Source organism: Narcine bancroftii, chromosome 12 (assembly GCF_036971445.1).
Source record: "Narcine bancroftii isolate sNarBan1 chromosome 12, sNarBan1.hap1, whole genome shotgun sequence".
NCBI classification, from domain to species: Eukaryota; Metazoa; Chordata; class Chondrichthyes; order Torpediniformes; family Narcinidae; genus Narcine; species Narcine bancroftii.
This window is the reverse complement of record NC_091480.1, coordinates 39916007-39943332: the sequence shown is the minus strand read 5'-3', so window position 1 is coordinate 39943332 and position 27326 is coordinate 39916007. Positions and strand designations below refer to the sequence as shown.

General features: G+C 41.9%; 1 protein-coding gene across 11 annotated transcripts in view; it reads right to left on the bottom strand.

The window, feature by feature from the left end:
* The window catches only part of LOC138747402 (trinucleotide repeat-containing gene 6A protein-like), a 243894-nt gene that overhangs the window by 45301 nt on the left and 171267 nt on the right, over window positions 1–27326 (bottom strand). For all 11 annotated transcript variants that reach the window (XM_069906581.1, XM_069906577.1, XM_069906578.1 and 8 more), the window contains 3 exons: window positions 7647–10478; window positions 4462–4668; window positions 293–459 (listed from right to left, as the gene is read on the bottom strand). In XM_069906581.1, coding sequence (XP_069762682.1) covers window positions 293–459; window positions 4462–4668; window positions 7647–10478 — 3206 coding nt within the window. The remainder of the gene's footprint in view (window positions 1–292; window positions 460–4461; window positions 4669–7646; window positions 10479–27326) is intronic.

Below are 27326 nucleotides of genomic sequence, written 5' to 3'. Positions count from 1 at the left end.
AGAGGAGCCAGAACAAAAATACATACTCTGACAAACAACATCTAAAACATGACTCAATTGATTAAATCACTGTGAAGCATTATTTACTTGGCACTTCTGGATTTTTAAATGATGTATTTTAAATTGATCGCCAACTATTTAATTTGCTACAGCTGAACATCATGAACATCAGTTGTTTCTGAAAAAGCTAATAAGTACAGAAAGATGAAAGTAAAGTTAGAAGGTAGGGCTAAAACACAAGGAACATCTTAATGTCCAGAATATAGAATAACAAGATTGCCTGAAGTCTCACCTTTGGAGCCATTTTTTTTGATGCCCAATTTGAAGAAGAGTTACTATCTTGTGAGGTGTTACAGTTCCACATCACGGAGTCCCCGTCCTCCTCCTCCCAGCTAGAGTGACGAGTTCCTGGCACCAACGTTTCCTCATCACCCCAGCCATCTTGCATAGGTTTGGGACCTGTAAAGAATAGATCACGATAAGCAACCTTTAAAGTTGTGGATTTCTCTGTCTTTTGAAGTTAACAACTGTGAGAATTCTCTCCCACACTCTTCGAAACTAACTTGTGCACATGCTTGACACTTGCTGAACTTGGCACAAGACAAGCAATATTTATTGTAAACTGTTTGGAGTACATATAATTGTGTTAATAATATGCAGGAAGGGAAACAGTTTGTAGTGATTCATGAAGAAATTGAGCAGATGGCCAGCCATGAGCTCAGAATGAAAAATATCCCCAGACATAATTTTTATTTTCATGAGCAGAAACAAAAGCAGGAAGATAACATTTGCCGACTTTCTCTTGAAAGGTGAGAAAGATGTTTCTCTCTGGGGAGCAGTGACACTTTACATTTTTATAAGATGCCATATTAAAAAAATACACATTAGCAGGGGCTTAAAGCTGGCTACATCCTAAATCTTTGTTCAGTGCTGGGGAATTCTGAAATAAAACTAAGCCAGTTAGTTCCAAGCATGTTCCACCATACAATAAAATCATTACTGATTTCTCAGGTAACTCCAATTACCTTCCTGTTCTCCATATCCCATATAGCTATAACAATAATCTTTTAAACTTTGATTAATATTAATCTTGTACAATTTGCAGAGTTCTACCACATTTCTAAAATCTTTGCACATAGAAGTATTTCCCATCTTTTACTAAAAACACAAATGCTGGAGGCACTCAGCAGGTCTCACAGCGTCCATAGGAGGCAAAGATACTCAATCGTCATTTCAGGCCTGATCCCTTCTTCACGGTATGAATAAAAAGTAGGCAAGTGTCTGAATTAAAAGGCTGGGGAGAAGCAATGAAAGGCAGGGGGAGGAGCACAGGCCAACAGACAAAAGGATATGGATAGGAGGACAGGAAAGGTGAGAATTGATGGGGGGAGCTGGGTGGCTCTGGGAGTGTATAGAGCTGGGGGAAAAGAGACAGAGGCGAAAGGGAAAGAGAGACAGAGCTAGAGGAGGAGACAGTGGGAGAGATGGAGACTAAGGGAAACTGGAGAAGTTGATGTTAATGCCATCCATTTGAAGGGTGCCCAGATGGAATATGAGGTGGAATTCCCCAATTTGTGGGGAATCTCAGTCTGGCAGTGCATGAAAACCATGGATAGACATGTCAGCAAGGGAAATGGGTGGGCACTGGGAGATCCCCGCTGTTGCTGTGGAAGATGTGTCTGGTGGTGGGATCATGCAGTAGGTGGCGGAAATGGCAGAGGATGATATATTGGATGTGGAAGTTGGTGGGTGGTAGGTGAGGACAAAGGGAATCCTGTCCGTTTTGTGTGGGGGTGGAGGGGGCCAGGACAGATGTTTGGGTAATGGAAGGTAATGCAAGCAAGGGCCGAGTTGATGGTGGTAGAGGGGAAGCCACATTTTTTTTGAAGGACATCTCAGATGATCTTGTGCTAGGCAGTCCAATCAACGTGTGGTTTCCATCTTCCCCATCAGTTCCCCTTATTATCTTGGAACTGCCACTCATATTATTCCATAACTTTATAAATTCAAGTGAAAAAATTATGTTTTGGCAATCACTCATAAATTAACACATGAATGCCAACTATTATTCTGGTAAATCTTCAGAATCTATTCCCTAAATTCCCTCCCACAGTGTGTCCATATCTACTCCAAAGGCTTTGTGTGGCTGAAGCATAACTTCTACTCTCTTGCATTCTATTTGCCTTTTTGGTTGTTTTACAACTTTATTGAGAATTTTTAAATGTTTATTGTGTTTCAGCATGCTTCAGAGAATGTCCATACCATTCTCTATTAGTTAGTTCCTCAGTCTCACCGGCAGACTGGATCACTTTTTAACCACGAAGCAATATCATACCCTCCAATCTTTAAAATTCCTTAACGAAAGGCAGAACGGCTAGCATAGTGGTTAGTGCAACATTGTTACAGCGCCAGTGATGGGGGTTCAAATCCAGTGGTATCTGTAAAGAGTTTGTACCTTTTCCCATATCTGCATAGGGTTCCTCTGGGTGCTCCAGTTTCCTCCCACGTTCCAAAGATGCACAAGGTTGGTAGGTTAATTGGGTGCATTTAACTGACGCAGGCTCAAGGGCTAAAAGCCCCGTTACCATGCTATGTCTCTAAATGAAAATTTTTAAAACTGGAGACTGAATATGAACCACTGAAATTTGGTAAAACACCCTTCAACCTTTTGTGAATCTCCACTGCTTTAAGGTCCAAAGACATTTTCCCTATTTTGAAATTTATTTGCTGGATCTTTTTCCCATTGGGTCTTCTATTCATTTCTCTTTACAATTTAATAGCCTCATCTACATTGTTTATAACACCTATCTTCGGTGAATTTGGCAAATATGTGCACAAGGCTATCACTTAAGTAACTTGTTATTGTAAGACACCACCTACAAGAGGATATATTCGGCACATTGAGTTCAGTACTTTGAAGTAACAATTGAATAGTGGGATAATTTATGTACCATGGTCATAAATTTTGCAGTGAGCTTGATAGAGCTAGAGCTAAGATCTAAATTTGGGCAAAACACCCTTGTGATGAGAGAGAATATATACATTTAAGTTAAGTAAATCTGCTAACAAGTGGAGGTACTGAATTTACTGAAACAATTTATATTTCTTAAAGGGTGAGTTATAAATGCCAAATAAAATGGAGAACAAAGGGGCAAGGAACAACATAAAACGATTAAAAAGAAGCACTGATCCTTTTAACTCACAGGTGTACAAAGACCAGTGACAAAACAGATAGTAAACACTTTGAAAAGGGAGGAAAACGATTCCAATCCAGCAACTTTTGTTTTGCAATTATATGAACACATAAAAGCACTCAGAAGTTAAACACATACTTGTGATACAGGTACACGATTCTTTATCCGGAACCCTTGTGTTCCGAATTTCGGAAAGCCCACCCGAATTGTACTGCTGTATCCACCCCCACCCCCTTCCAGTCACCCGGCCGTCTCTCTTGACCGCCTCCCCCGACCGCACGGCAGTCTTTCCCGGACCCCTCCCCCGACATTCTTCCCCAGCGGCTCGGCCACCTCCCTCGACCGCCTGGCCGCTTCCCCCGACTGCCGGTCCCTTGGCAGTCTCCCCCGGCCGCCTCCCCCGACCGCCAGGCCCCACTTGCCGGATTTTGGAGCTTTCCGGATTTTAGATGTCCGGATAAAGGATCGTGTACCTGTATGATAAATGAAAATAAGAAAAGGGTAGACATGCTGAAACATTACAAGGTATGTTATGTAGGACGAGCTGTTAATATCCCTTATTGCCTAGTTGCTGAAGAAAGATTATGATATTTACAGAAGAGAAGACTACCAAAATCTAATGATGAAATATGGCAAAAGCTAATAATGAAATTACAGTAAACAAAATAATGGCAGCCCCAAATGGCTGCCATCCTAAGCTTTTAGAATTAGCTAAGAATATTGGGCTATTACGGAAAGGGGATCTACAGGATGGAAACAGTTTCAACAAGCCATGAAGGTTTCAACCTGAAACATTGACAATTCCTCCACCCCCACCCCCATAGATACTAATTGAAATCTATGAAAAAGGCTGTTAAAAGAACCAGATGGTGTACATTGAAACTTAATGAATATTTAAATTTTAATTTAAAAAATTTAGACATATAGCACAGTAACAGGCCATTTTGGCCTACAAGTCCATGCTGCCCAATTTACACCCAATTAACCTACACCCTTGATATGATTTGAATGGTGGAAGGAAACTGGAGCCCCCGGGGAAAACCCATGTAGACATGGGGAGAACTCCTTACAGACAGTGCGGGATTTGAACCCAGGTCCGGTCCCAATCGCTAGCAGTGTAACAGCGTTGCGCTAACCGCTATGCCGACCATGCTATCAAAAAACTTGTGTAATAAACCAAATTAATGATGGGGTCCCATTACCCAAATGCATTGCAGCCATTATTCAACTTTATAATCCTGTTAAAGTTAGAAGCATCAAGATTTACCAGCTCTATTTGGAGGTGGGGGTGCAGCAGGGGTATTCCCCCAGCCGGAAGTACCAGCACTGTCATTAACCGGCTCTCTCCAGTTGGCTCCTGTATCCAGAGGTTGCCCCCAGGCCGCCGTTCCATTGTCCACAGTCACATTGAGAGCAGGCGGTTCTCCCCACGAGGTGTCTGGCTTTGTCTGAATGGTGCAAGATTCTCCCCAGCCTTTATTTGATAAAATTAAAAACAAAAACACAAACAAAAAACTATCCAGTTAATATCTTTGTCAACACAAACCATTCTGCCAATTTGGTGCAAAAATGTGGGAGACTTTTCACCTTGATATAGGGTGAGTATTTGTGTAATTTAAATACAATTACACACAAAAATAATCCTCCAACAAAGTTATAAGATGTACACATCACTCATATCAAATGTACCGTGCCCTTCACAAATACTTTATAGTGTGGCAGTGATAAAATACAACAGCACTGCTCTCATTCTCTCTCCTAAATCCAGCAATTAAAATTGGGCTCTTCAAATACGACCAATGAAATGTGGCCTGGGATCCAAAACGTAGCATCTTTTTTTCCTGCAAATTAGGGGCTGCTGAGTGACGAGAAGCAGAAAGATAGAGTGACTGTCTCCTCCTCAGGCCAGGCAGAGAGACCAAACTCTGGCTTGCCATCAGCCAGCTCAAAGTCCACCACAGATTTAGCTCCGATCTTTTCAGGTCTGCTTGACCACTGAGTCATTAGTGCTGTTCAGATGCTCTTGCTTCTATTCCCCAAATCCTAGCTCTGGACAATAGGCTTTTTCTGATGCGTAAGATATGCAAGGATGAATCTTGATCAGCAGGCAGTCCTGTTTCAGTACTTAACCCACAATAGATGGTTAAGTTTCCAGGAAACAACTGTACTCCCACTTCTAGTGCAGCACATCCAAGTTCCAACAATCAAAAGCACACATCAAATAAGAGAGGAAAGAACCAAAAAGCATCACACTTGGCTTCACATTCATATCCATGGCTCCTGCAAACTTCAAAATTTCAATAAAGAAGGAAGCAATTCAGCAATTTGGCCCCATTCCACGATCATGGCAGTTCTGCTTCACTTCTCCACTTTTTTCTATATTCCTGGATCCCACCCAAACAAAACAAAAAAGTATGTTGTTCAATTTGGAAATTTCTATGTCCCACCATCCAAACTACTTTACTTGGGAGTTGGGTGGCAGTGTTAACTAGGGGTGGGAAAGAAATACGAGTATAAGGAAGATGCTTTGCACATTTTGAGTAGACACTTGGATGTAATGTTGAAGGTAGTATTTAGCCTTCAGACACAATGAAGGTCATTTCTCTGGATTTGCATCATCAGAGGAAATGGCTTTCCTTTAGATTCTAACATTTACACATTTCAATTAGACTGATGCCTCCGTTTAAATTTTAGAATAACAGCTATGTCCAATCTATCTTTAATTAACCATTTCAGCACCATTCTGATGGATCTTTGCTGCACCCCTTCCAAGGTCAAAATACACTTCGGAACATTTCCTTAAATTCAAGTCGTTTTGCTAATAGTACTGTGAAACCAAATGTTCAAACCTTCATTTGTACATGTAGCAAATTTGTTACAAGTCTGCAGCTGCTACTCCAGGCAAGCTATGAAAAACAAACTGAAGTTAGAGGGATCCAATATTCAGTTTGAGAGAATAGCAATATTTTAACTAACGGGGATCAGTGACAAATAAGGTGGGGGGGGGGGGAGCACACTCAGAACTAATAACAGAAGTGTAAAGAAACAAGTTGAGCTATCAACAGAAAATGCCATGTAAAGTAGATGATCAAAATCTTGTGCACGATTCTACTGGTATATACATAATCAGACTTCAACATTGAGAACAACCAGAAGAACATGACAATTAAAACCATTTATCATTTGATTATCAATGGTAACCATTCTCTACCATGCCATGTAACAGCCTGTTAATTTATGTTTAACCAGAGTTTTCATTCACACATTACCATTAATGTGGTTGACAAGTTGATAGATAGTTATCTTTTAAGGAGTGTTTAGATGGGAAGAGATGGTTTAGAGATAAAATTATAAAACCAAAGGTCTTGGCAACTGAAGTCAATGGTGGATTGAATAAAATAGGGAACGTGTAAAAGGGCAGAATTTGAGGAAGGATGGTTATCGAGCTATAGTAGATCACAGAAATAGGAACAACTGAGAATTAAAATGAGATATTTAAAAACACATCACATAGATTTGAAAAAGACAGAATAGTTGAGGAGGAAGTAAAAGAAGTGACAGGAAAGAGAACTGAAAGTTTACAAAAAGCAAGGTGATGGCCTCAAGTCTGCTGTGAACATCAAAACACACCTTGAGAAGAAAGAATGTTACGGCAATCCCAAGTACAAGATAAACAGATAACTGAGAGTTGCCCGGTGAATGTACAGGTTCATCTCCTGACCAAGAACAATACTTGCTTATCTCAATGAAATTATCATGTAATCTTTGAACAAGGTTTGTTAACTGCTAATGCCATTTAAAATTAACACATAATCCAAAATCTACCAGCCAAGATCAGTAACATGTTTGAGGGGGAGCAAATGTGTTGAAGAGTCACAAAGTGAGAGATAAAAGGAAAATAAATGTATCAGGTGTTTTCAGTCTAATGTCACTAGAGGTGGGGAGGGGGAGAACTGTTGTCACACAATGCAGGAACAGAAGTAAATTATGAACTAGTCTGAAAGAAGCAATAACCTCCCCATTTAGCATTAACAAACCCCTTTATATCACTGCATTTAGTCCTATTTGCCCATATTGCAGGCTGACAAATTATACTGAATTAAAAATGATTCTGATACATCCAACATTATTACATTTGTTAATATCGAATCTACTGAAAAGTCTATTTACACTCTCCTAAAACCCACTTCAATCTATTAGAAGTCAAAACCAGCCAAAAACAAGCTGCATATAATCATCTAATACCAGAAATAATGAGCTGAAAGGAATCCACTCACATTGGAAATATGTTTCAAGCATTTCTGAATGCTAACGGCATAAATATACACAATGTGCAGAAACAACATGTACTAAAGTGGCTTCTAACAAATTACATTTTAGAAGATACAGTATAGCACAAAAATACCAGATCAGCTTTTCCTCTTTTTTTCTTTCATTTATATAGCTACTTACCAGGGCCATTATTCTCCTTGTTTTGAATGGCACTTGGTGGTGGCATTTGTTGTGACAGCTGCTGTTGGTGCTGCGGTATGGGTTGTGGTGTGGTTGGCGAGGACACGATTTGTGCCACCTGCTCTGAGCCAGTGCTGTTGCTCTGCGTGTTTTTGTTCCACATGTTCACACTCTTGTAGTTGTACTTGCTTGGGTCCCCCCAGGCAGCGGTACCATCATCGATTTCCATTTTGCGGCGAATAGACTCCGGAGAAGGTTCCTCCCAACCCGTTGGCTCCTCCTCTTTTGAAGATGCTGGCATTGGGCCATTAAGCCACCCCTGGCCAGGTTTACTGGCCCAAGGACCATTACCATCTTGTGGCTTGTGCCACTCTGCAGAGTTATTTGACTTGGTGGGTTCCCTCCAGTCTTGGGGGGACTGAGCAGACTTGGAGGGCTCCCCCCAGCTCTGGGGAGACTGTGCAGGCTTGGTAGGTTCACACCAGCCCTGGGGGGATTGTGCAGGTTTGGAAGTCTCCCCCCAGCCCTGGGGGGACCGAGAAGCCTTGGTAGGGTCCCCCCAGCCCTGAGGGGACTGAGCAGCATTGGTAGGCTCCCCCCAGCCTGTAGTATTACTGGAATCTGAATTGTTGCCACTTGTCCATGTGCCTCGGCCTGTTCCTGGCCTCCCAGGTTCATTCCATGCTGACGTAGATCTCTCACTGTCATTAACCCAAGTGCCTTTGCCAGACTTTTGCATCTCCCCCCACTGGCCGCTCCTTGAATTCTCTCCCCACCCATCAGCTGTGGACATTCCCCAGCCCTGGTTTAATTTCTGTCCATCAGACCATCCCTGTTTGACCTTTTGTGCATCATTCCACGCAGCTAATTTTTCTTCTTTGTTACCTCCCCATGTTTGATTGCTCTTGACCGTTCCTGTAGCAGCAGAATTGTCCTCCCAACCCCCTTGGCTGCTTGAGCCTTTGGTGTCTCCCCACCCCGTGTTGCAAGAGACTGTAGCAGGCTTTGGATCCCCCCACCTAGATACTGATGAGGTATCATTACTGTTTGGGCCATGCCCACCCCCCCACCCCCCTGAGTTTGAAGTCTGGGAAACACAACATCCCCAGGCCTCTGTCCCATTGTCAATTTTTCTATCACTCTTTGCTGAAGGTTCAATATCCCAGGCAGTGTTCTGTTTAATTGGAGTCTGTCCCCAACCAGTATTGGAAAGGACACGGCGGTCCAAGTCTGTTCTACTCAGTATACTTTGAACCATTCCTGGGTGGTCAGGTTTTCTTTTTTCACCTCGTCGGTTACTGCCATCATTGCTTCCTACACTCATTCTATCATGACGACTTCCCGTACTTTCTGTGCTCCCTTCACTGTCTGCAGTACCAGATGTTGGAGTTTTGACCCATAAGCTGTTCTGTTCACTGGGCTGAGATGCAAAATTTTGATTCTGACCACAAAGAGCATCATCTAGACTTTTCCATCCATTTGTTCCCTTCCTATTACCACTTCCGTTTAGACCATTACTGGAATGCTGATTGTTAGGCAGTTTGTTCCATTCTCCATTTGAGATCTTAGTGCCAGTGTTTGCATTTGGTGTTGGGTTTCCCCAGACTTTTCGAGTCCCTCCAGAGCCTAAACTGTTCCCTGCTCCCCAGGTCACATTATGGGAGTTGATAACACCAGACTCCCATGTAACACCTCCTCTATTGCTTCCACCATTATTTTTGTAAGCAGTACTTCCAGATCCATTAATAGCAGATTGTGCTCGAGTTGCATTCACAGTGTCACCACCAGCTTGCCCCAAATTACAGCTAGGGCCTGGACATTTTTCTCCAGAGAAGTTAGTGCCAGGTGTACCCCAAGTCGTACCAGAAGACTCACTGTTCATTCCTTCACTGATTCCTCCATTGCCAAGTTGAGAAACTGAAGTGCCATTTGTTACTGAAGAGGCCTGAAGTTGAGATGGATTTACTGTGCTCATTCCTAAGGGTACACCCCATGCCCCAGGCCCTGTATGTTTAGGCAGTTCATTTGTCTGCATCGAACTAGTAGAGTTTGGTAAGCTAGAGGTCAAAGGGTTAGTAGTGTTATTTGGTCCATTCATTTCAGTGTTACGGTTTTGAGGTTGTCCACCGAATGAAAGCTTCCTTGTACCATTCACTTCTGCATCGGAATTCTCCTGCAGCCCTCCCCAAGAACTATGAGCTGAGAGTCCCACGTTAACACTCTGATTATTCAGCATTTGACCTACAGTGCTACGTTGAACATTGCTACCTGGCACAGGTCCTTGCACAGTATTTCCATCATTTTCCAACAAAGGCCAGGCACCTAAATTGGAATTTGGATTCAAACTATTCTGATTCAATGACCTACCGGAAATGGAACCGACACTGCTCCAAGCATTCAGTTTACCTTGGCTGTTTTCTGGTTTGCCATCCATGTTTTCTGCAGAACCCTGACATGTGCTTGATAAGGAGCCTCGAGGTCCTCCCCAAGGCCCATTAATACTACCATTTCCTACATTATTGCTGACATTTCCAACCAAAAACTGACTTGAAGAACCATTTCCACTGCCTGTTCTGTTGCCATCACCATCATTAACTGTGCTCCCTGAAGCCATGGTACTGAGATTCTTCTCTGACCCAGAGCTTGAAGTAGAGTCAACATCCATGCATTCTGAAGCTAACTCTGGGTCACTGCCAGTGATTGAAGGCCAGGCTTCTTTGTCGGACCCGTCTACAATAACTTTATCCCAGTTTGTAGTAGAATCACTGTTGCTCGAGACAGGTCCCCAGTGAGAATTTTCATAATGCGATCCCAAACTACTGTGGTTTAGATCTGTAAAACATGAACAAGAATCTCATTTGTACATTCACTCAGTCACAATAATGAACTGATGTCACTGTATTCAATCTTTCATATGTATTTAGATTTTCACTGAACTGTTTAGAAATTTAGAATATGGGAAGGTGCCTATAACAACTTCAACTTTTCTGTTTGATATAAGTATATACAGCTTTGAGACAATGCATCCCCCATAGCATTTAAATATGTCCAATGAATGTTAAATTGGTACTACTAGAAATGCACCAAGATAAAAGGAACCACAAGGACAAGCACATTTCACAGAAATACATTGTTACACTGATTTTTCAACCACATTTGAATAATGTGTGGAATCAAAGATGTTTAAGAGCTATATGTGGAATGATTCCATCCTGTCACAATACTTAATCAATTATGCAGTAATCACTAATACCCATAATCCCTCTCCAACATTCAATTCAACCAGAGAATTCTATCTTAATATTTGAAATAACGGTAATAAGTAAAAGTCAGGTACAAATGCAAAAGTATATTACTGGCAAAACATTAAATTATTTGTTAACTGATCAGTATACATTAAATTAAGAAAAATTGAGGAAAGGTATAATGTGGTCTTCAGAGAGAGTAATACTGGTGTAAACCTTTGTTCTACATTATGAAATGAGGAGGAATTGGAATTGTACGTCCACACCTTGTCAAAATTAAAAATTTTAAATTACAATTAAAAAATTAAATTTTTAAATTAAAAATTTATACATTTTGAATTTCCACAGACAATACTTGTTCACAGCTACTAGCCTAGCCTACTGCTTGGGGACAGTAAAGGCAATAATAATTACTTGTAAATTCTGTAGATGGATTGCTGGCTCATTTCACTTCAACTGTTTTGTACCAATGATAGATATATACATGTACATAAGCATTAAAATAGTTCTATAACATTTCATCAGTACTGACCATATCGAAACCAAACACCAGATAAAATGATCAAACTTGTAAGATGCAAATTTTAATCAACAAAGAGTTTCAGACAGGCATTACACTAAAATAAAAAAAACATTTTTCTATGCTGAGATTAATAGTAAATAGCCATTAAATCCCATCTCATAGCAAAGAAGTGGTGGTAGGAAAAATGGAGGGGGGGGGGGGAAAGAGAGAGAAAACACAAGGTATTTCAGGTCACCAGTTTCCGATTTCTGTCTAATAACCAGCATCAAAAAGTGTTTATGTGACAGGAGGAATCGCTGCCATAAAAGGAAAGGTTCCGTTATTGTCATGTAATACTACATTTAGAATGCAACATACATGAAAGTCTTTAACTTTAGTGTACCATAAGGTAGAGGAAAAACCCAACACCCAACCCCAACCAACCAATTTTCCCCTGCAACCGCTGCAACCGTGTCTGCCTGTCCCGCATCGGACTTGTCAGCCACAAACGAGCCTGCAGCTGACGTGGACTTTCTACCCCCTCCATAAATCTTCGTCCGCGAAGCCAAGCCAAAGAAAAAGAGAACCATAAGGTAGACGGAGAGCCGCCACTTTGTCCAGTGCCCCAGGCCAGCTACATAAAAATTATGGTTCAAAAAGTTGACAGTTTCAAAATAGAAGCAAGAATACAAAACAGCACCAGAACCACCAGGTTTGGAGCTAAAAATGTGCATAGCACAAAAGTTTGGATACACAATACACAAGTTCTATAGCAAGCCATACATGAATAAAAACTGAAGAAAATGCCCCGGCTGGCCATCTATCTGAGCTCCTGATGCCTCGACTGCGCCCCCATCCAAATGCTTGATGCCCTGACCGCCTGTCCATCTGAGCCCCTGACGCCCCGGCCACCCTCCCATCCACGCTCCTGGCACCCCGACCGCTCATCCATCTGAGTTCCCAATGCCCTGACCACCCTCCCATCCAAGTTCCCGGCACCACGACTGCCCATCCATCTGAGCTCCCGACGCCCCGACTGCTTGTCCATCTAAGCTGCTACACAGCAGCTGCCATCCCATTGAAGCTCCTAACACCCCAACTGCCCACCCTTGCAAACTCCCAATACCCTGCTCTCCCTCCTGAATTACCAAAGCACTGGCCTTCTGCCCATGCAAGCTTCTGACACCACACCCTCTCTCTGGAGCTTCTGATGCACTGGCCTTCTGCCTATGCAAGCTTCCGACACCCCAACGGCCCACCCATCCAAGCTCCAGATATCTCGGCAGCCCACCCATCCAACCACCTGATGCTCCGGCCGCCCATCCATCCAAGCTCCCAATGGCCTGGCTGCCCTCCCACCCGAGGTCCCAATACCCTGACTGCCCACCCATCCAAGCTCCGATGATGCGATTGTGGCTGGCTGCCCATCCACCCATTGGAGCTCCCAACATCTCGAACGCGGAATTACCACCTGATTCTTTCCAGCTACCCATGAGTTCCTGACGCCACGAACAACTCAGGTACTTACCACAGTCAAAAGATGTATGTAATAATCGACCCCCTAAATTTTACTCTCAAAATTGGTCCTCAAAATTTAACTATTACACGAGTATATGTTATGTACATTTTGATTATTGAAATTAAGACAAATTAGTGTTTTAAAACTACATACATGAATAAATATTTATTCCAAACATGATTTCCTAATATTTATATATTTTTGCATCAAAATGTGCATGTAAGAGTAAAACCATGTATGTAATTTTTAAAAAAATGTCTTGCAGCTCTCAAACAACTGGTTTATTGTATGTGGCATTTACCAAAAGAAAGATCACCCCTGATCTGGTGATTGTTAAAATAAATTTTCAAACATGTGATTGATGTCTCTAAGTATGGCAAATTTCAGAATATTATGCTGGATATTTTACATATCAGATTAGGCATTTAATTGGTGACTGTCTGGGGACAGACATTTGATGTTGCAAAAATATATTTTCAAGACATTAAAACCAAAGACAGCAAGCTCAAAATCAACATTAAATCTATTTAATTTTATGAAGTTTAACTAGCAAAGCACATTTCCTTAACATTAGTCTTAAAGATATATTACCAATCAGTTAATACTACAAGACCCAGCCATGAATAATCAAGAAGGTAAAGTTGGTACTTTGTATGCCAAGAATTTATTTGTTTTGTGTTGGGAATGAGCTTCCGAATGAGATAGTTGCGGCAGGGTCCCTTCTGCCATTTAAGAAAAGGTTGGATGTATACATGGAGGTGAGGGGATTGGAGGGTTATTGGCAGAGAGCGGGAGGTTTGAGCTAGTGGAGCTGTTCTAGTGAACCGGTGCGGACTCGAAAGGCCGACATGGCCTGTTTCCGCTCCGTAAATGGTTATATGGTTATATCGTGGACCAATCTGTTCTGACACCATGTAGCAAATTATTCAATGAAACTGCCTTCTAGGAGTTGCATTTGGGAGGACATATGATCCAGCTGTTACCATTTTGCAGATAAGCAAAGGAGTAATTCATCAAAATATATTCCCATGTGTTAACTAATACTGGGCAATGACAGTAGATTAAGGAATACATATGATTCTAGAAGCAGCTGGTTCTTTTAGGTGTGGTTCCCTCCAAACAGTAACCTTGAATTAAAGCTAATTTCTCCCTGAACTGGTCTTAAAAGCATTACAACATGGCTGCCAAAGCTTCCCCTGGGGCTGGCTGATTTTGTCCTTCTGCCAAGTTTAGGCTCAGTAACTTCATGCTACATGAAACAATCATATTCTACCCAACTAGGAACATTTTAAAAATTACATTTGGAGAAATTACTGAGAAGTGCACTGCAGACGCTGCTATCAGAGCAGACTAGTCAATGTTGAAATGCAGCCAACAGATTTGTTGCAAACATTCAAGCACGAGCTGCTGGGGAGAAAGAAGCATTTAATCCAGCAGCAAATCTCCAGAAGGGGATGACAATTCAATACATGGGCCTCTTAAGTTAGAAAAGCCACAGGAAAACATTTATTAATCTTTGTTAAGTTATTTTGCATAATCAGGGCAGAAACATTCAGCAAAACTGCATTTTTATGCATATAACACATGAGTTACATGCATTTTTTACAAATCCCCATGTGCATTATATGTGTGTGCACGCTCTACAAGAATACTTTTACACATTGAAACAACATGCACAAATTATAGCGGGCATGGGAAAGTGACATTGGCAATTTACAGTGGGCGTGGGAATCTAACAGCAGCAATGAAAGAACGTGCACAATTTATATCGTGGGAATTGGGTACATACAAAATAGCAAAGTACAAAATTTTGATCTTGGAACTATCTCCTTGCCCTGAATGCCATGGTATTCCAAGAAACAGGATATTCTGGCTAGGGGTCTGCACCTTATCAATAGGTGTTTTCATGCTGGGCCTCCGCTTAGAGGCTGGCTGCAGATGTGGATAAAAATTTTAAACTTACCTAAAACTAAAAGGCTGCTCCAGTGCTGCTTTTATGCAGATTGGCGTCTCGAAGCATTGTCCGGAGCCACTTTAGGCAGGACAACTATTGCCGTGGCACCGCCCATCATAAATACGTGGCAGAGCAATGGCTGTCATCCCTATCCATAATCCCTCATGGAGCTGGTACCTCTCTGTATTTCCCAGAACAGTTCCAGCTGTGTGGGGATTATGGGTAGGGAAACCAGCCATTGGTTTGCCACATATTGAGCGGCTGGCACTGATGAGCTGCCCTGAAGGCTCAAGTGGCTCGGTCAGGTGACGGAGTGGCCAGTGGGGCTGTCACAGCCTGCATCAGCCGCCCTTGCCCTGAGGAGTTCATGGAGGGTGAGGGATAAGTGAGTGGGAGAGAGAGCAGAGATGCTGGGTGACGGAGTGCTGCACTCCGCCACTGACCCTTCCCCCCACCCCCCCCGAGAGGGATTGCAGTCAGTGCCTTGGAGCCAGCAAGGGTGCATTCATGGAGGTAAGTCTCCCGACGTAAGGGCAGAGAATCTCTGCCTTTACACTTGGGCTTTTTGATTTTATGAAAAGGACTAATGTTAATTGCCAAGACCCATTCCCTGAGGGAGGAGATTAACATATTAAATGCCTCTGATCTGAGACATTAAGATGATTCTGCCCTATGGCATCAGTTTAATTATTCTCATTACATCAAATCAAACCATAAATTTCTCAATTGCACACTACTTTTAATAAGATAAAGTTTATTTTAAAGAAAGGCTTTTAAAATCATGACAGATTTAAAATCTTGCTTAACTCTGAAGCCTGTCTTCAATCTATTTAATTAATTCCTCTCCAAAGCTTTTTAATGTGTTGCAGGAGGATATCATCCATATAATGGGAGATTGACACCTCTGGGGGAAGTTGAATGGGTGTAAAACACAGGAGAGTAACTGTGGCAGATAGTAGGACTCTGGAATGTGTTTTGTCTCATGTCCCAAGTAAAAGCAAATTACTCTTGTGAGTCAGAATGTAGAATACTACACCTGCGCAGTATATGTGTGTGTGTGTGTGTGTGTGTTATTCAAAAATATTTTTACTCATTTCATAATTTTCTGCATATTATATGCGTGTACACATTATATGAATGAAAATATGGTAGTGCTTTGTGTTTTATTGGTTTTCTTGCCACTGGGATGATTGAAGTGTGGAAACTGACTACAAAGGAAATAAAGGACATACATACTAAATTATTCTGCAACATGGACATTTAATACAAACTAGATTACTGCTTTGTGTTCAGCACAGTACATTAATAGTATGCAGCCCTGTAAAAATGCACAATCTATTGAGAGAGGTATGGTGGGCTATAGATTGGGTACAGGTCAGTGGGACTAGGCAAAAGAAAAATGGTTCGCCACAGACGAGAAGGGTCGAAGGGGGCCTGTTTCAGTGCTGTAATGTTCTATGCTTCTAATCAGAACAGGAGTTCATCAAAATGCAGTCACCATGTCCAAGATCTTTTTTCTAAGGTTACACAAATGATATTTCTTCCAAACAGAACAAGACAAACAAATCAAAGTTAACCCAGTAAATCACCATCTTGGACAGCCTATTTCTATTTGAAAACCTGTTCAATGCTTACCAATTGAACACTTAGATCACAGAAATTTTAACACAATGTGACCAAAGCAGGTGGATTCCTGACTCAGTTAAAAAATGTTTTGAACCAATAAAGAAATGTGGTTGATTTGAGATTTGAAGTGTGTGTGTGTGTGTGTGTGAGAGTGAGTGAGTGAGTGAGTGAGTGAGTGAGTGAGTGAGTGAGTGAGTGAGTGAGTGAGTGAGTGAGTGAGTGAGTGAGTGAGTGAGTGAGTGAGTGAGTGAGTGAGTGAGTGAGTGAGTGAGTGAGTGAGTGTGTGTGTGTGTGTGTGTGTGTGTGTGTGTGTGTGTGCATATATATTTATTTGCACGTAGATAACAGAGTATTATTTCTACAAAATTCTGCATACGTCTGTTCTGCTCTAAGCACATTCCCACACTGATTCCCGAATGCATTTCTTTAATGGTATTGACAATTACATGAATGTATACGGTATTGACTCATTCCTCTGCTTGCATTGGGAAAGCATAATTTTATCACTCTTGATCTGATCTTTGTTTAACAAAGAAATCTTCTTTGGCTTGGCTTCGCGGACGAAGATTTATGGAGGGGGTAAAAAGTCCACGTCAGCTGCAGGTTCGTTTGTGGCTGACAAGTCCGATGCGGGACAGGCAGACACGATTGCAGCGGTTGCAAGGGAAAATTTGTTGGTTGGGGTTGGGTGTTGGGTTTTTCCTCCTTTACCTTTTGTCAGTGAGGTGGGCTCTGCGGTCTTCTTCAAAGGAGGTTGCTGCCCGCCAAACTGTGAGGCGCCAAGATGCACGGTTTGAGGCGTTATCAGCCCACTGGCGGTGGTCAATGTGGCAGGCACCAAGAGATTTCTTTAGGCAGTCCTTGTACCTTTTCTTTGGTGCACCTCTGTCACGGTGGCCAGTGGAGAGCTCGCCATATAACACGATCTTGGGAAGGCGATGGTCCTCCATTCTGGAGACGTGACCCATCCAGCGCAGCTGGATCTTCAGCAGAACGCTTCCACCAGCGTTGTCTCCGCTCCATCCTCAACATCCATTGGAGCGCTTACACCCCTAACGTCGAAGTACTCGAGATGGCAGAGGTCGACAGCATCGAATAAAGAAATAGGTCTATATGAACACACTTTTAATGGATCTCTATCTTTTTTTGGAATTACAGTTATTAGAGCACTTGAGTATGATTCTGGTAACTTCTGATCTTCAGTAACTTGATTCAACACTTCTCCAAATACAGTAGAAAGATCATCATAAAAAAATTTATAAAATTCCACAGGGAATCCATCATCCCTTGGGGACTTTCCATTAGGCATCTCCTGAATAGCTTCCTTAATTACAAAATCCATAAATGAAGATTCCAATTCCTGAATCTCATTTCCATCTAACATCTAGTAACTTTAATTTAAGTAAGAGTCAATAGAACCATTATCCTGTTTCCCCTCAGAAGTAGATAATTTTAAATAAAATGAATAAAACTGGTCATTAATTTCCTGAGGTTTATGTAACTTTTGAATTCTTCTTAACAGCATTAATAATCCAAGATGTCTGTTCAGCTTTCAATTGCCAAGCAAGTACCTTACGAGCTCTTTCCCCAACTCATAATAACGTTGTTTACATTGATTAATTAAGCACTCAAACTGATAAGTTTGTAAAGTATTATAACGTAATTTCAATCTTGCTAATGCAACTTTTTTTTATCTTCTGTTACATCTTTCTGAAAATCTTTCTCTAACTCAGCAATCTTATTTTCTAACTTTAAACTTTCTACCATGTATTGTTTCTTAACTTTCATAGAATAACTAATAATCTTCCCCCTCAAATAAGCTTTTAAAGCATCCCATATTACAAAATGACTATCCATAGACTTAACATTCTCAGTCAAAAATAAAGAGATATGTTCTTTAACAAAAGTAACAAACTGTTTTTTTCAATAACATTGCACTAAACCTCCATCTAATCGATGGACATACTACCTCAGAACTTTCACAAGAAAAAAGTAATAATGAATGATCTGATATACTTTTATATTCAGCTCATAATACTCTACCTTGTAAATGTGCTGATAGATACCAAAAATAAATCAATTCTAGAAAACAAATCATGTCATGAAGAATAAAAAGAGAAATCTTTCTCTGTAGGATTAACTATTCTCCAAATATCCACCAAATTTAAATCTTTCATTAATGCATTAATTTGTGTTGCCATCTTTGACTTCCTTATACTTTTTAGATTTATATCCAATAAAGGGTCCAAAACACAGTTAAAATCACCACCAAATAAAACATTTTCATTAGCTTGAGTTAACAATAAAAAAGCTTCTGAAATACACCATAAAGATTTGACAGAGTCCAAGATTCAGCAAAAATTTTACAGTTCACTCTTAATACTCTGCCAGCAAACCCCTCTGGATTCCAATTCAAATGGTAAATTTTTATGAATCAATATCACTGCTCCTCTTGCCTTAGAATTAAAAGAAAAAAAAACATGACCAACCCAATCTCTTTTCAATTTCAAATGTCTTTTTCAGTCAAATGTGTTTCTTGTAATAAAGCAATATCAATTTTCATTTTTTTTAATATAAGCCAATGTTCTCTTTCTCTTAATTGGATTATTTAACCCCTGAATATTAAAAGTGGCAAAATTCAATTTAGATATTTTTTAACTACTAATATATTTACACACTATAAAATAATGCTCCCTTCTATAATTCTTCCAAGAAAAAAAAACCCTAAAAAAAATTTAAAAATAACAGAAAAATACAAAAATAAACCACCCAAAGGTAGTAATACCTTAAAAATTTGGGTGTGGTAAACCCACTAGCGGCAGATGACTATCAAAGTTTTCAGTGTCATCCACCCCACCCCAGCCAGATACATATTTATTATTTAATCAAACACAATATAGTCCATATATTCAGCCCAATGATTACAAGCCCAACGACTGCTCCGGATCTTCAACATCAAGAAGACTTTGTGTCAACTCTTCTTTCTTTCCATTCCCATGTCCATTTCCATTTCCCATCCTCTTAGGAGACAACGGAGGAGAACACCCATTTCTTCGCAATTCCGGCAAAGCATTAGCAAAAACCAAAGCATCATGATCATACTCAAAGAATTGAGATTGAAAACTTCCATAGAAAGCCTTCAAAATTGCAGGATAACGAAAAGCAAACTTGTAGCCATTTCGTCACAAAACATCTTTATCCGTATTAAATTCTCGTCATTTTCTAATAACCTCTTGGCTCAAATCGGCATAAAAGAACACTCTGTTATTTTGAACCATTAATGGAGATCGATTCTGCTGTGCTTTCTGGACTGCCATACGTAAAATCATTTCTCTATCTTGATATTTTAAACAACGAACCAAGACTGCTCTCGGTGTTTGTCCTGGCAGTGGTTTTCTTCTCAAGAGCTCTGTGAGCCCTATCCAGTTCCAAATCTTCAGGAAAAAGCTCTTTATCCAGCACCTCTGGGATCCAGTGCTTAAAATTTTTTATTGGGTCAGCCACCTTCAATGTCCTCTGGAAGACCAACTATTTTCACATTATTCCTTCGACCTTGATTTTCCAACGAATCAATCTCCTTCATTAAATCTCTTTTTTGAATCCCCCAATCTACAAAAGAACCTTCCACTTTTTCCATTTTTTCTCTATTACGTTCTACCTGAGTTTGACACTCAGAAAAGGATGTTTCAATTTTCTTAAAGTTATCTTGCACTTTATAAAATCAACTGATTTTATACATCTATTAATATCACTTTTAACTACAGTCATTTCCTGTTTCACAGTTGACATTTCATCACACAAGGTATTCATTTTTATTTTCATCTCCATTCATTTGAGTTGATATTTGTTTTGACATATTATGTATTTGACAAGCAATCCCTTCCAAAACAGTAAACATAGAAACATAGAAGATAGGAGCAGGAGTAGGTCATTCGGCCCTTTGAGCCTGCTCCGCCATTCAATGAGATCATGGCTGATCTTAAAGTTCAGTACCCCGTCCCCGCCTTCTCTCCGTAACCCCTAATTCCCTTATACTGAAGAAATAGATTTAATTCCCTCTTAAATATATTCAATGAACCTGCCTCTACTGCTCTCTGTGGCAATGAATTCCACAGATTCACCACCCTCTGGGTAAAGAAATTCCTCCTCATCTCGGTTCTAAATGCTTTGCCTATTATCCTCGAACCATGGCCCCGGCTTCTGGACACCCCCACCATTGGAAACATCCCTTCCGCATCCATTCTGTCCAGTCCTGCCAGAATTTTATATGTCTCTATGAGATCCCCTCTCAATCTTCTAAACTCCAGCGAGTACAATCCCAAATTGTGCAATCTTTCCTCATAAGTTATTCCTGCCATTCCAGGTATCAGCCTGGTGAATCGCCTCTACACTCCCTCCACTGCAAGAACATCCTTCCTTAGATAAGGTGACCAAATCTGCACACAATAGTCCAGGTGTGGTCTCACCAAGGCTCTGTACAGCTGGAGTAAGGTATCCTTATTCCTATACTCAAACCCTCTTGATATGAAGGCCACCATACCATTTGCCTTTTTAACTACCTGCTGTACCTGCATGCTCGCCTTCAGTGACTGGTGCACAAGAACCCTTAGGTCTCTCTGCACTTCCCCATCTCCCAATCTATTGCCATTCAAATAGTAATCTGCCCTCCGGTTTGTATTATCAAAGTGGATAACCTCACATTTATCCACATTGTAGTGCATTTGCCATGTATCTGCCCAGTCCCTCAATTTATCCAAATCACACTGGAGCTTCCTGACCCCTCTCTTCAGTGCACACAACCCCTCCTAGCTTAGTGTCGTCTGCAAATTTGGAGATATTACATCCAATCCCCTCATCTAGATCATTAATGTAAATTGTGAACAGCTGGGGTCCCAGTACAGATCCCTTTGGCACCCCACTGGTCACCGCCTGCCACTCAGAAAATGAGCCATTTATCCCAACTCTCTGTCTTCTATCTGCCAGCCAGTTCTCAATCTACATCAATACCTTCCCCCCAATCCCATGAGCCTTGATTCTGCATGCCAGTCGTTTATGTAGGCCTTATCGAAGGCCTTTTGGAAATCCAGGTACACCACATCCACTGGTTCTCCCCCATCTATTTTACCTGTCACCATCTCAAAGAATTCCAATAGATTTGTCAAGCACGATTTACCTTTTGTAAGTCCATGTTGACTCTGTCCGATCCCTTCTCTGCTCGTCATATGCTCCGCTATTACTTCCTTAATAACGGATTCCATCATTTTGCCCACTACTGATGTAAGGCTCACTGGCCTATAATTCCCTGCTTTTTCTCTACCCCCTTTTTAAATAGTGGGGTAACATTAGCTACCCTCCAATCCATGGGTACTGATCCTGAGTCTATTGAGTTCTGGAAAATAATTCTTAAAGCATCTGCTATCTGAATGTCCACTTCTTTAAGTACCCTTGGATGTAGATTATCAGGCCCTTGGAATCCATTCCAGATTCCACTTCCACTTTTTGAGATCCACCTCCTTTAACTGCAAGCTCCTCCTCCTGTACAAATTCCAATAAGGTAAGTTCCTCTTCTTCCTCAGCCATCGTAGGCCCTTTGGCTGAACTGCTGTGGGTCTGGACACCCGACGCCAGCACCCCGACCCCTTTGAGATGCTGGCGTTCGGGCTCCCCCACAGCCCACACTTTATCCAGCAGTTCTTGGACCCGCGATGCCCCACGCAGGCCAGGCAAAGCCGTCGGATGCGCAGGAGCGTCCTCCGACGCTACACTGCGCATCACTGGGCCGCCCAGCGAGGTCGCGGGGCGGGTCCCCTTACCGGCCATGTCGTCTGCGTGCACAACTTCACGTGAATGCGGGTCGGCAATGGCCAAGCTCACCAATGTGTCAGCGCCATCTTGCGGAGGCAGGATCGGCGCCGGAGTCAGACTCGAACGGGCTGGAGTCCTCTGAGGCTTGGAGACTCCCGACGACGACTCCGTGGATTCAGCTATGCAGGTAGGCCTCAATTCTTCTGCATGGTAGTTTTTTTCTGAAGCTGAGGTTTAAATTATTTCACATTGGATGCCATCATAAATCACTGTTATTTAAATAACTGTAAATATTATTTTAACCACTTTTATGTTTTTTTAAAAACCGGGTATTTAATGATCCAGCTGGGGATAGGTGGAACACACGTCTTTCTTCTACACCATGGCGCCCGCCCCACCCCCCGCACCCCACCAATCTGATATTTGTTTGACAGTGAACTTCAGTTCCAGCAAATTTGGAAAGTTTATATGCCTGTGCAAAAGGAGTTATTTTCTCCCGAGACACTACTAAAGTTCTGCATTCCCAAACAATTTTTTGTAGAGAAATTGGACAATGGGTTCCAGGATTATTGCACCAAGCAAATAACATAGCAAATTCCAAATCAGTGACCCTTAATACCTGCACCATATGATGCATCTTTAATCCTGAAAAACTTCCTCTTTGCCTGCAAGTTCTATACACCCCCACAGCTGTTTTTTAAAAATAGAATAAAAACATTTTAACTCAAAATGATATGATATCCAGTTAAACAGAAGCTGGAGAAACTTAGCAGCTCTATAGTATAAAATTCAGTGAGAGCACTTCGTCAATGGGGAAAAAAGCAGGCAAATGCCTAAAAAAAGTGGGGTGATGAGAAGGGGTGGGGTGGGAGGCAGCACAGGCCAACAGGCAAGATATTATAGGTGGGGGGCAGAAGAGAAAAGAGCTGAGAAGTAATGGGGAGGGGGTGGGCATCTGAATGGAGAGGAAAGGGAGATGAGAGCTGGAGGAGAGATGGAATATTATTTATGTGTTGCTCCAATTTGCAGGTGGCCTCAGTCTGGCAATGCACGAGGCCATGGATATAGCATGGGAATGGGGTATGAATAAATGGTTGGCTACTGGGATGTTCCCATTATTGCAGTGGCAGAGTGAAGGTGCTCAATGAAATGATCTCCCAGTTTGCATCCAGTCTCTCTGATGTAGAGGAGGCCACAATGGGAGCACTAGAGGCTGTAGATGATCCCTGCAGATTCAAGTGAAGTGTTGCTTCACTTGGAAGGTCTATGAGGAAGGAGGTGTGGGCATTTTCTGCAGTCACAGGGGCAGGTACCAAGGGGGGAAGTTAGTGGGAAGAGATGAGTGGATAAAGCAGACCCAGAGGGAGCGATCCATGCAGAAAGCAGGGGGGAAGATATGTCAGGTGGTGGAGTCATGTTGTCGGTGGTGGAAATTGCGGAGAATATGTTGGATACAGAGGCTGGTGGGAATCCTGTCCTTGTTGTATCGAGAGATGAAGGGAGCGATTGTAGATGTACTGGAAATAGAGGAGACGTGAGTAACAGCTGAGTTGATGGCAGGAAGCCACGTATTCTGAAAGAGGACATTTCAGATACATGATATCTATGCTTATTCTTTTGTTTTTCTTCTCTCAGCCACACTAAGCAAAAGAGTATTAATATTTTCTGCCATACACAAATTCATGTGCATATTAGAAAGACTTAATTAGGATAAGTAAAAAGAACATACAAGAGACCAATGTTTCTTCAATGAAGAAACAAGATATTAAGCTGACACACTAACTGTTGCAATGAAAGACCAAAACACAGAATAACCCAAAAAAGGCTCTAACTGTTAGGAATAATCATTTTGTTGCAAAAAAATCCTCCCAACAACAAGCATCAACAGATGAAGAGCAATGGAGGTTAGGTGACCCAAACATTGAGCAGCGAATGGACTTGGGTTCGAATCCTGCACTGTCTGTAAGGAATATGTCCATTCTCCTTGTGTCTGCGTGGATTTTCTCTGGGGGCTCTGGTTTTCTCCCACCGTCGTACCGGGGTTGTAGGTTAATGGGGTGTAAATTGGACATCACAGACTCATGGGTTGAAATGGCTCATTACTGTGCTGTATGTCTAAATTTAAAATTTAAAAGCGAGGGACTGTGTAGCGGAGCAGTCATTGCTGGTGTGGGCTGAGTCAGAGTGGAAAGGATTTGACTCATGAGGCTTCGGCGAGAAGAGGCTGAAGTGGTGATGCAGGAGATGAACTAAGAAAGGGGCACCGTATTCGAAGAACAAAAATGATTCAGCAGGTAGGCACAGGTAAGGTGTAAATCACTCAGGTTTGTGATCTCAGAATTGCTACCCACTCCATATGCTAGTGAGGTTAGAAATAGGATGGTGCAGGAGGAGGTGATTTTCTTCTGACGATAGGCACAGGTAAGGGCGTGTTTTATATATCATATATATAAAATTTATTTTTTTCCTCCAGTCTTAGACAGTGGGATTGGCAGCCAAGGCAGGGGGAATTCTCCTCTTGTCAGGGAAGCCAGCAGTATCCCTAACCACTTCACCCAGCTGCAGCTCCTGATAAACTGAATTTAAGGAATTGGAGCTGGATTTGAATGAACTTCGGATCATTTGGGAGGCTGAGGGGGTGATAAACAGGAGTTACAGGGACGCGATCACACTAAGGAGGTAGGAGGAGGGTAGAGGGGTGAGAGTCAGGAGAGGGAAAGTAAACAGGGCACCCCTCTGGCCGTTCCCCTCAATAACAAGTACAGTGTATAATTTTGGATACTGTTGTGAGGGACAAGCCATGGCGATCAGGTCTCTGGCAAGGACTCTGGTCCTGTGGCTAAGAAGGGAAAGGAGGAGAAGAGGTGAGCTGTAGTGATAGGGGATTCCATAATTAGAGGGAACAGATAAGAGGTTCTATGGAAGAAATCGAGAATCGCGGATGGTATGTTGCCTCTCTGGTGCCAGAGTCCGAGATATCTCAGATCGAGTTCACGGCATTCTCAGGAGGGAGGGTGAACAGCTAGATGTCATGGTCCACATAGGGACCGATGACGTGGGTGGGGTGGGTGATGAGGTCCTGCAAAGGGAGTTCAGAGAGTTAGCCGCTAGGTTGAAGGACAGGACCTCCAGGGTTGTGATCTCACAATTGCTACTCGTGCCATGTGCTAGTGAGGTTAGAAATAGGAAGATAATGCAGCTTAACACATGGATAAAGACGTGGTGCAGGAGGAAGGGCTTCAGGATCATTGGGCTCTCTTCCCAGGAAGATGGGGCCTGTTCCGACGGGCGGTTTGCATCTGAACTAGAGGGGAACTAATAACCTTGCAGAAAGATTTGCTAGTGCTGCTCAAAGGGTTTAAACTAGATTTGCAGGGGGAATGGGAACCAGAGTGCCAGAATAGATTGAGAAGTGGAGAAGGAAAAGGAAATGAGGGGAAAATTGCATGTAATGTTAGCAGTCAATGGGCTGTACATGGTGGAAATATTCATAGGTGTATCTATTTCAAAGCAATGAGTATTGGAGGAAAGGCAGACGTGCTTAGAGCATGGATTAGCACGTGGAATTATGACATTGTGGCCATTACTGACACGTGGGTTGCAGGATGGGCAGGACTGGCAGCAAAATGTTCCAGGCTTCTGTTGCTTCAGACATGATAGAAAAGGTGATGGGGGGGGGGGGGGGGGGGAGAAGGGGGAAGAGTGGCATTGCTTGTCAGGGAAAATTTCACTGTTGTGCTTAGGCAGGACAGACCAGAAAGCTCATCTACTAAGGATATATGGGTGGAGCTGAGGAACAGGGTTGTATTATGGACTGCCCAATAGTCAAAGAGAATTGGAGGAGAAAATCTGTAGAGGTAGCAGACAGTTGCAGGAAACACAAGATTGTGATAGTAGGAGATTTTAACGTTCAAAATATTGACTGGGACTCCCATACTGTAAAAGGGCTGGATGGCTTGGAGATTGTCAAATATGTTCAGGAAAGATTTCTAAATCAATATATAGAGGTACCAACTAGAGAGAGTGCAATACTGGACTCCCTATTAGGGAATGAGTCAAGACAGGGGACAAAATATGTGTAGGGGAACATTCTTGGTCCCATGACCATAATACTATTAGTTTCAACTTAATTATGGAGAAGGATAGGTCTGGGACTCAGGTTGAGATTCTAAATTGCAGAAAGGCAAATTTTGATGAAATGAGAAAGGATCTAGATTACGTACATTGGGATAAGTTGTTTTCGGGCAAAGATGTGTGAGGTACGTGGAAGATCTTCAAAGTGAAATTGTGAGAGGACAGTGTTTGTATGTTCCTGTCAAAATTAAAAGTCAAGTTATGAATGGCGCCAAAAGAGATGGGGAAGATCTTAAATGGTTTCTTTTCATCAGTTTTCACTCAGGAAAATGGCACAGAGTCAAGGGAAATAAAAAAATCAAGCAATGAAGTCATGGAATCTATACAGATTGAAGAGGAGGAGGTGCTTGCTGTCTTAAAACAAATAAGGTTGGATAAATCCCCATGGCCTGACAAGATATTCCCTCGCACCTTGAGGGAAGCTAACGTAGCAATTTCAGGGCTCTGATAAATATATTTAAAATGTTCTTAGCCACAGGTGTGGTGCCGTAGGATTAGCGGGTAGCTCACATTGTTATATTGTTTAAAAAAGGCTCCAAATGTAACCCTGGAAATAATAGGTGGGTGAGCCTGTTTTCAGTTGTAGATAAATTAAGAGATCAGAAAAACAATTATTTGGATAGCCAGGGACCGATTAGGGATTGTCAACATGGCCTTGTTTTTAACCAATCTTATAGAGCTTTTCGGGGAGGTTGATGAAGGAAAGGCTGTGGGTGTTGTCTACATGGACTTTATTATGGCCTTTGACAAGGTCCCACATGGGAGGTTTTTCATGGTGAGGTAGTAAAATGGATTCTAGAATGGCTGGACAAGAAAAGTCAGAGAGTAGTTATGGATGATTGCTTTTCAGACTGGAGACAAGTGGTGTGCCTCAGGAATCAGCACGAGAACCATT